This window comes from Pipistrellus kuhlii, unplaced genomic scaffold (assembly GCF_014108245.1).
Source record: "Pipistrellus kuhlii isolate mPipKuh1 unplaced genomic scaffold, mPipKuh1.p scaffold_m20_p_17, whole genome shotgun sequence".
Lineage (NCBI taxonomy): Eukaryota > Metazoa > Chordata > Mammalia > Chiroptera > Vespertilionidae > Pipistrellus > Pipistrellus kuhlii.
The window spans coordinates 21,325,850-21,335,334 of NW_023425482.1; the positions used below are offsets into that span (position 1 = coordinate 21,325,850).

General features: G+C 47.3%; 1 protein-coding gene across 2 annotated transcripts; it reads right to left on the reverse strand.

The window, feature by feature from the left end:
- Positions 1-686: 686 nt before the first annotated feature.
- Positions 687-8,195, reverse strand: PDP2 (pyruvate dehyrogenase phosphatase catalytic subunit 2). 2 transcript variants are annotated; one of them, XM_036440231.2, is made up of 2 exons: positions 8,140-8,195; positions 687-6,005 (listed from the first exon to the last, which is right to left on the reverse strand). In XM_036440231.2, the coding sequence occupies exon 2, from the start codon at positions 5,939-5,941 to the stop codon at positions 4,349-4,351; it is 1,593 nt and encodes a 530-aa protein (XP_036296124.1). In that variant the 5' UTR covers positions 5,942-6,005; positions 8,140-8,195; the 3' UTR covers positions 687-4,348. The 2 variants fall into 2 exon arrangements, with proteins under 2 accessions (XP_036296124.1, XP_045438771.1); XM_045582815.1 differs by lacking the exon at positions 8,140-8,195 and adding an exon at positions 7,731-7,847.
- Between the last annotated feature and the right edge of the window lie 1,290 nt (positions 8,196-9,485).

Consider the following 9,485-nt stretch of genomic DNA (forward strand, 5'->3'; position numbering starts at 1 on the left):
GAGCTGTCCTGATGAGCTGTATCCCTATAGAGGCAATGAAATATAGCTGTTAGTGGGGGTGAGATGGAGTGGGGTGCTTAACTCTATCTAGGTACCTGTATAGATTTCCCCCCAAAGCTGGCTCTGCATTTAAGATTAACATACATTTAACATTTAAAAAAAATATTTTTTTTATTGATTTCAGAGAGAAAGGAGATAGAAACACCAATGATGAGAATCATTGATTTGCTGCCTTCAGCATGCCCCCCACTGGGGATCAAGCCCACAATCCAGGCATGTGCCCTTGACTGGAATCGAACCTGGGACCCTTCAGTCTGCAGGCCAATGCTCTATCCACTGAGCCAAATCAGCTAGGGCCATTTAAGACTTAACAAGCTGAGTTAAATAATATGAAGGGCCAGCAGACAGGTCTTGGCACTGAGTGTATGGAGACGCTCACAACAAAAGCCTTTACTTTTCCTTCTTTTCAGGTCCCCAGATGGTTAATACTAAATGAGGACTTCCTGTGTGGTCAGCAGCCAAAAAGTTTGCAGAGAATACTTCTCTTTTGGGTAAATTCTTCCTCTCCACCCCCTAGTGGATTCTTGAACAGACTAAAATCTTCCATGGCCAGAAACAAAGGCTGGCCTCATCGAATGCCCTAAGGACCTAAAAAAAAATTAATATTCCAACCAAAGGAAACTGAATTTCATCTTGCCTTTTTTTATTTACAAGTTTAAATACCTCTAATGGTTAGAAAATACAAACATTGGTATACAGCTTAAATACAAATGTCACTAGATATTAAAGGACTTGGTTAACAATTTTTCCAAATTGCTTAAGAAATATTTCCCAGGAGGCAGGTTAAAACGTTAGGTGCTCGAGGCGCAAAGAACAGAGCCTCAGCCTGTTCAGATGGTCGCAGTCCAAACGTGCTTCCCACTCAGTGACGCACATGGCAGCAGGACAAGCAGTGCCACCGGCCTTCGTACCCCAGCTCCCAAGCTACCCGGGGGCTTTCTGTCATGGGAAAGAGTCACATTCTGGGACAAATGAACGACTTTAAAGATGAAACTAGAATGGCTCAGTTCCAAGATATTCTGGATAAAAGAGTTAAGTCAGCCACTCATGCTAGACACATTTTCTTGTTCCATACCTTATTCTTTCCTTTAACTCATGTGGACTGTTTATATTTCACTTATGTATAAAAGGTGTCAGCCAAATCAATTGTGTCTAACCCAAACTTGACCCAGTGTGCCCAATATTAGGGATCGTTGAGCCCAATCGTACTTCTGGGTGAAATGTCTCTATGTTAACATACCTCAAAGTTAAACATTTTCTTTATATTAGCTTTACTGTTACAATGAACATCTCAGAAAACTGAATCTAAGTATTATCTTGACCTAGCATACTAATGTGAATTTAGAACTAATACCATCTTCCCTATCCATTTTGACCAATCCCAGAATTAGTAGATGTATTTTATCTACGTGTAAAATATCTAATTAGGCCACTTATTTACCAGTTTCTTACCTACAATAATGAATATGTAGTTTAAAGCACCAAAGCGTACTTTATTCCAAAGTCACAACCAAAATACTAAATGTTCAATCTTAGTTTTTAATTCATTTTAGCAGTCTCAGGACTGAAATCTTTATAAAAGGAATGATAAATGTGTTGGAAGACCTGATAAGTACCACCAACCCCTTCTCAAGCAGGAGCCCATGTGCTTCGGGAAGGTCAATGACAGCAGAACTCTGGGCAGGGAGGCACCCCTTGGTGCATTCAGAGAGAGGTGACAAGAGCCCAGTGGTTGAGCATCGACCTATGAGCCAGGAGGTCATGGTACGATCCTCAGTGTGGGGAGTGCCGAAACCTGCCAATTAATGATTCTATTTCATCATTGATGTTTCCTTTCTCCCTCTCCCTTTCTCTCTAAAATCAACAAAAATATATTAAAAAATAAAAGTCAGTCTCTACCTTAAAAAAAAAAAAAAAAAAAAAGAGCTAATAAGAGTTCACAGTGGAAAAGGCAGCCAATACACTGGCCTTTTTTCCCTCTCAATATACCAATTAGAAAGCAGGACATCTTTCTAATTAGGCAGAAAAAAACAACAATATATGCTTGGAGAAGCAACTGGGGTGCCTGTATTCTCTTGGCTGTCTCACAAATTACCCAATCGGATACATTTATGACCCTGCTGGCTCCAAAACACGATTCATGCTCTGTAATCCAAGTAAATGCTCCCAGAGTGCACCGGGGTTTAGTGGGCGTGCAGAGCAAAGGTTGTCAGACAAGCAGTCTTTGGCTCTAGCAACATACCTTCAGGGGAGCAGAATGGCAGTGATTCATGTTTTACTTCTGAGTTAAGATCTAGATTAGAAGGGATACTAGTGGCTTCAGAATAAAAGAACCAAGCTTAAGCACTCAAAAGAGAACTTGTTAAAATGAAGCCCTATTGCTAACCAGTTGCACTGAAAACCTGCAGGGAAACATCCCCAAGCTAGAAATATACCAACACAGGAATGAATGTCTCTGGGACATGGACAAACATGAGGAAGTCAATCCTAGTTATCTGCTTGTCCCCAGGCTAGAAGTATAGTGACACTTGAATGAATGTCTCTGGAACATGGACAAACATGAGGAAGTCAATCCTAGTTATTTGCTTTTCTTTCGGGGCATGGCATGAGGGGGTGAGATGAGGGGAGGGATCAACTTTTATCCTCCTGTAATATAGTACAGGAGGATAAAAATGTCAGTTTTGTGGGATTTTATTTGTGCATCCATTTAGGGACACATTTCCTGTTGCTTAAACGCCACCATAATTCATCACATGAAACTCATCTCACAAAAAAGGATCAACATTTTCCAACTGACACAAGTCTGTGTAGACCACAGAAGCCATTACAGGTTATATTTATTTTTGCCCCCACTCCTATGCTATATATGGTCCAGTTCCTGAGGAGAAGCAATGTGATTTATCCCACCTTCTAGGGGAGTGTCCCATCTGATAAATCTCCCTCTGCTCCCTTGGGGTGCACAGGGGGGAGCCTTGGTTAGTGACTACTCTCAGGTCCTTCCTGTTTCACTTCTCCAGATTCAGGCAGAATCTTAAGTCTATAATCCACCGCAATAAACCAGTCCTGCCCAATCGGCTGACATGAGAGCACATTTTCTCCTTCCCTGCAACCATGTGAAATGGAAGCATTCTTTGCAAGTAGAAGCAGCAGGATGAGGGAGCTCAGCTTAGAAAGGACAGGAATTAACGGAAGAATGTTTGAGAGGTAGAACCAGAATGGCTAACTACTATGACTAAACCCCCAGAGGCTTAAACCCTGGAGACAATATTAACGCAGGAAAGACCAGGAGTTAAGGCTTAGACAGAGGTTACCTCCCAATATGGCTCAAAAGTTCAGGGGATAGGCTCCAGTGGGAAGAACCAAAAGCCATACAAGTAAATTCCGCTGGTCCAGAGCCTAGCTCCCCTCACCCTCAGCTGGAAACCAAGTCAGGTCATTCCAAGCATGCTGACAGCAGGCCTGTTGGCAAGTTTGAGGACTCAGTTTGAAAATAAACTAAAATAGGACTAGAATGCAGCACTACAAAATGTTTTCACAAGTATAATCATGAGAAAGGCTAGAATATTGCATAGGAAAGGCTAGAATATTGCATAGAATATTGCATTTGTAAACCTAGGTCTTAGGAATTAAAACAATCAAATAAACAAAACCTCCCTTCATAGTCTGGAAGTCCATGATTATGGACTGAGGAAAATTATCAAGTTTGCAGTTTTGCAGCAAAACCTCAGAAGATCCTGAAGTTCTTTGTGTTTAGAATTGTGATTAAATTTACCACTTGGAGCCCAGCCAGGGTGGCTCAATGGTTGAGCATCGACCCATGAAGCAAGAGGTCCTAGGTTCGATTGCTGGTCAGGCTCGAGGTGTGCTGGAGCAGCCAATTGATGTTTCTTTCTCATCGATGCTTCTATCCTTCTCCCTTTCCCTCTCTCTAAAATAAATAAAAACATTTTTTTTATTTTTTTTTAATTTACCATTTGGAGGGTCAAGCTGACACAGTTTAACAACAGTTTCTTTATACAAGGATCGGGCTACATGAGCTCAAGCAAATTTTATGTCTCCATGCTCTGTTCTCTCTGCTTAGAAGAGGTGACCAAAACACCCAGGGACTGAAATCGCTGCTGTTATTTTTAAACTTAGGCTGCTTGTTCTCTTTTCTTCTCACATTAGTCTATTATTAAGCAAACTACTACACCTACTGCCCTTTTAACAGGTTTGAACAGCCAGTTTAAGAATAAGTGAAACTATCTTAGAACATTTAAATCAACCCTGGCAACAGGATGAGACATTCTTAACCTCTCTTATCATATGCATCGATTGAGTCTGAGTTAAAATACACCACGGTGACGGTGATATCATCCCTGTACATTCTGGCCAAGTCCTCTGGCAGCGTCAGCATCGCGGTCAGCCGCTCGGGATCCATCTCCCCGTACTCGTTGCTCCCGATGGCATGTCTGATCAGACGTGTGGCTGCGTTTTGGTCGGCAACGTGGAGCCCCTGGGCTTTCCTCTGCAGCAGCAGGCTCTGCATGAGGCCCAGGTTGGCCGGTCGCTGGGCCAGGTTCGGCTTGTGCCGACCTGCTTCGCCGAGGTGCTCCACCACCAGCCTCACCACATCCTCATTGTCCAGCACGTCCCACAGGCCATCTGACGCCAGCACCAGGAACTTATCCTGGGGCCTCAGCCTGTGGTACGTGATCTCAGGCTCCGCAGTCAGGTAGGGTGGAGTGTAGTAGTGTTGGGGGGTGAACTGGTAAATGTTGAGGGCCTCGGTGTCAAAGCCCCTCTCCAGGACGCTGCGCTGCAGCTCTTTGCTCCACTTCAGCTGGACATCCCCGAATGCCCGGCAGGGCATGAGGATGCCCAGCAGCCTGTCGTCCATGACGATGGTCCTGTCTTCTGACTCGGGATGCTCCCTCTTCAGCCGTGACAGCTCAGCCTGGTTCCAGGCATTGTGGTCGCAGGTGAGGGGCAGACAAGACCACAGGCCATTGTCCTCCTGGACACCGAGGATGGCCCGGCAGTCACCAGCATTTGCCACGTGCAAGTGAACCCCATCCACGTGGGCCAGGCAAGCTGTTGCCCCAGAGAAAGCAACCTGGAGTGAAAGGTTCCTTGTCATCTCGTCTTCCAAAGGGGCCTGGATTTCCAGGGAGATGTCGGAGTCGAGTCTCTGGAAGGAGTACATCAGTGCTTCCTTCACGTTCAGGCCCATTTCCATGTGCAGGTCCAGCAGCTCCTGCCAGTAAACCCGGAGGTGATCGAGGTGCACGGACGTCACATCCTTGTAGATACTGTCCCCGGGGTGCTTGAGCCACTGCAGGATGGGCAGCATGGGCTTCATGCTCTCCATCGCTCCCTCCATCTGCTCCAAGGTCTGCTGAGACATCAGCGACACTGCCACGTAGTAGAAGAGCCTCTCGCTTACTGCTTGAGCGCACGCGTGGCCGCCGTGGCCGTCGAAGACGCCAAACATCAGCCCGTTGGTCTGCAGGCAGGAGGCCACCCCTCGCCGGTCCTCCACGGGGGAATTGGCAGCCAGCTGGTTGCTCTCAAAGCGCAGCACCGAATTTGGGACTCCGCTGACGGGGTCGAGAATCTTGTGGGCTGACTCGCCGGCTCGCAACACTTCGTTCACTTGCTCAGGGCTGAGCTGCAGGTGGAAATCGTCTTCCTCTGTCGATGTGTGTCTGCAGGCTTTCGGCAGAGCGAAGCCACCACATGGGGCATTGCTTTTTAGGGTGGTGGGTACCCAGGAAAAGAGCGTCCTTTTTGATTTATTCCTACTTGAGACGCACCTTGAATATAAACGCCTGCCCCCTTGTAATGTGGCAATGCTGTTCCTCGCAGAATTTAAGATCCAGTAGGACACGGGACTTGACATTCTGAAGCTATGCCAGCAAATGTGTTTCTTCAGTAAAAGGTTTTTTTTGTTTTTTTTTTTAAACCTGGAAATGAGAGTTTCATATTTAATTTCTCAGTAATGACTTTGGAAAACGTTTATTTGCTACTATTCTGAGCAAAAGTGATTCACCTACATTTAAAAGAGTTCACTAAACTCAAAATACCTAAACAAGCCTCTCTACCTCCAATTATAGCACAGAAACACATCCCAGAAAATGTGAAAACAGGGTTTGTGTACACTCTCCACTCCTGCAGAGCCACTGTGGGCTTCTCCACAGAGCTCACTCATTCCTCAGCTGACCCAGGGATCCCCCTTTCCTCTCCTTCCCAAATCCTTTCCCTTGCTAGGGCCCAGGGCCTAGCTTCCATGTTCACTCTTCCCCGAAGACTTAAATATCTGCTTTCCCACTAGTCTGTAAGCTCCATGAATTCAGGAACTAGTGGCTTCTAGGGCCCAGCCTTGTACCTGGCACACAACAAGCCTTTAAATATTGGCTAAATGTGGACTTTTGGGGGGGGTTAATCCTCACTCAACGGTCCCGGGTTTGATTCTGGTCGGGGGCATGTTCCTTGGTTGCAGGCACATCCCCGGTGGAGGGTGTGCAGGAGGCAGATGATTGGTGTTTCTCTCTCATCGATGTTTCTGACTTTCTGTCCCTCTCCCTTCCTCTCTGTAAAAAAATCAATAAAATATATTTTAAAAAGAAAAAGAAATATGACCCTTCTGCTCAAAAAAAAAAAAAAAAAAGTAGTTATTACTTTTATCATTAGGTGTATTGTTCTCCAATCATTCTACACACATTTTCATATAGTTGTCACCACAACTTTTAATTCGTTTTCCTGTTAAGGACATTTTGTCCGTACTACATTTCGCGGATGTGTAATACTACATTTTGACATAGACAATCACAATTTACTTAACTATTGCCTCTTGTTGGAAATAGGAGGGTCATTTCCACTGCTCTCTCTCTCTCTCTTTTTTTAAAATATATTTTATTGAGAGGAAGAGAGAGGGAAAGAGAGTTAGAAACATGGATGAGAAACATCAATCAGCTGCCTCTTGCACACCCCCTACTGGGGATGTGCCGGCAACCAAGGTACATGCCTTTGACCGGAATCGAACCTGGGACCTTTCAGTCTGCAGGCCCATGCTCTATCCATTGAGCCAAACCGGTTTCGGCTCCACTGCTCTTTATAAAACACCAAACTGTCCTGCCCTATGCATCAACCTACTTAGTTTCCATCCTCCTTACTTGGCAGGCGAGCTATTAGTAGGTCAAAGGCAGTGGATGCATATTGCCAAACCAGTCTCCACCAGGGTCACATCTGCCTCTGCGAAGGCACGGAGGAAACAGTTTCCTAGTGCCTTCAACCGCCTTTGGAGGCATTTTTTCTCTTGGACGACGACAACAAAAGCTGCTTTATTTTCTATTTCCTCGGGTGACCCCAGGAGAAAGGCGCGTGTCCCACGTGTTTTCGGATTCCGCTTAGAAATCCTGCCCTCCCCCCCAAGTGTGTCTGCTGGGGTATCCGAAGAGCTCGCAGAGCTGAGGATCGTCCTCCTCCCCCCCCGCCCCTCCCCCAGCCCACCCTGCTGAACTTGGGGCAGGAGCGGAGGGTCTGGGTGAACCGAGGGTGCCTGTCTCCACGCCCCCCCCCCGCACCCCGCCACCCCGAGAGGCCAGGCAGCGAGCCCCCCCACGCAAGGCGTTCTGCCGCAGCCCCGATCCCTAAAAGAAGCAAACGGGTCCCAAGTTCAAGCCTCTGACCCACGGTTTCCTAGATAAGAGCGCAGCCTCCGGAGTCCACCCAGCCCAGATCTCTCGCTCAAAACCGGGCGCGGCCAGATCGCTGAGCCTTAGCTTCTTCCCAGAGCCGGTGAAATAAGAAAGATTCAGCCCAGACGCCCCACTCTCTCAGGGGTTAAAAGTGGCCAGCTAGTGTCCGGGGCGCAGCAAGGGTCCTAGGCTGGCCGCGAACCCACGTGGCGGGTGGCGCGAGTGGGGTGACCGGGGCTGCGTCCCGCCCCCTCACCTCACCTCATCCGACCTCCCATCACCCGAGACGCGATGCCGCGCGCGCGGGAGGCCCGGGCGCCCAGGGGCCCCGGCGGGGAGACAAGCGCCCAGAGCCCGCGCCCGTCCCCTCCCCAACCGCGGCCCTTCGCGCCGCCCTCACCAGCCGGAGCCGCCGCCGCGGGGTCCGTCCCGCCCGAGCCGCCGCCCCTGCGAACAGCGCCGCGCCCGCCGCCGCCCGGCCGCCGCTCACCGCCGCTGGGGCAACTCCAGAAGGAAGCTCCCTCCCGCCCGCCCTTATTGGTTCAGCTGAGGAGGCGGGCCCTTGACGGACAGGGGCATTGCCCAATGGCTGAGGGGGGGCGAGGGGGCGGGCCTACAGGATCCGGTTCCGCCCCCCCTACTCCCGCCAAGCCAGGCTCCTACCCAAAGCGGGTGAGAGCAGAGCGGGTCAATGGGTCCATTCAGTCCTTTGGCCCGGCGCCCCAATACGTGACCTTCCCGACTATGCACACCCCCAAACCCGGAGCCTTTCCAATTCCTTCCTGTTGTTAGTGATACCCCACGTCCAGACCCCTTGCCCACAGTAAGTAGGTACATAATTACATGAACATATTTTATTGTTAGTTTATAACTTAATTTGATTGTTATAAAGTCACTATATTTTAAAAATTATTTAAATCTTAAACCTATATTTCTTTCTAAATAATAACAATACTAACTTTTGTATTATTTTTCCTCTGAATTTGCCGTAACTTAAGTCGTGTCACTTTCAAGGTGCCAGACTTTTTGCCACCACTATAAAATATAAATAATACGAGTACTGTCTGTTAAATTCAAGAAAATTTATATATTTATGAAATAAATACATAAATTACTTACCTAAATTATCTGGATAGCTGATTTGTAATGACATCACTTGTTTAACTAGCTACTAGCACGCAGTACTATGTGTGTATCCTCTGAAAGACAGTTACAAAATGTTTTTGTCGTTGCCAATCCCCAAAAATGCCATTGTTCATTAAGTCCAAGCAATGGTGGTCGAATTCTAACAACTGATCAACAATGCGAACTTTGATAAGCAGTTCTCGATAATTAGTTCTCAACAGTTATTTGTTATTATTAAAGTTTAACATTATAAAATTAACAAAAATAATATTAAACTCATATCCTGACTAAATAGCCACATGGCCGCCGAAAACCGTATGTTCTCTTCCTGTTCTCCCGCCGTTCCCTAGCTTGTGAATTCTTTCCAAAAATCGGGACTTTTTCAAAACGCCGCGGGACGCGGGACAAATTGTTGCAAACCGGGACTGTCCCGCCTAAAGCGGAACATATGGTCACCTTACTCTTGCCCAAGCACCACACACTCACATTCAACCACCTGGACCCCTCCCTCCCACCTCCACCCCCTGCTGGAGGCCCCTTTGTGCCCCAAACACAACTGGCCCAGACTCACCTTCCTGCCAAACCAGCTCTTTTCCTCCTCCCCTAGCCCAGAAATGGTCC

Bases quoted from the DNA above. Each gene is read 5' to 3' on its own strand.
- PDP2 (XM_036440231.2), bottom strand. From the start codon at position 5,941: ATGTCAAGTCCCGTGTCCTACTGGATCTTAAATTCTGCGAGGAACAGC.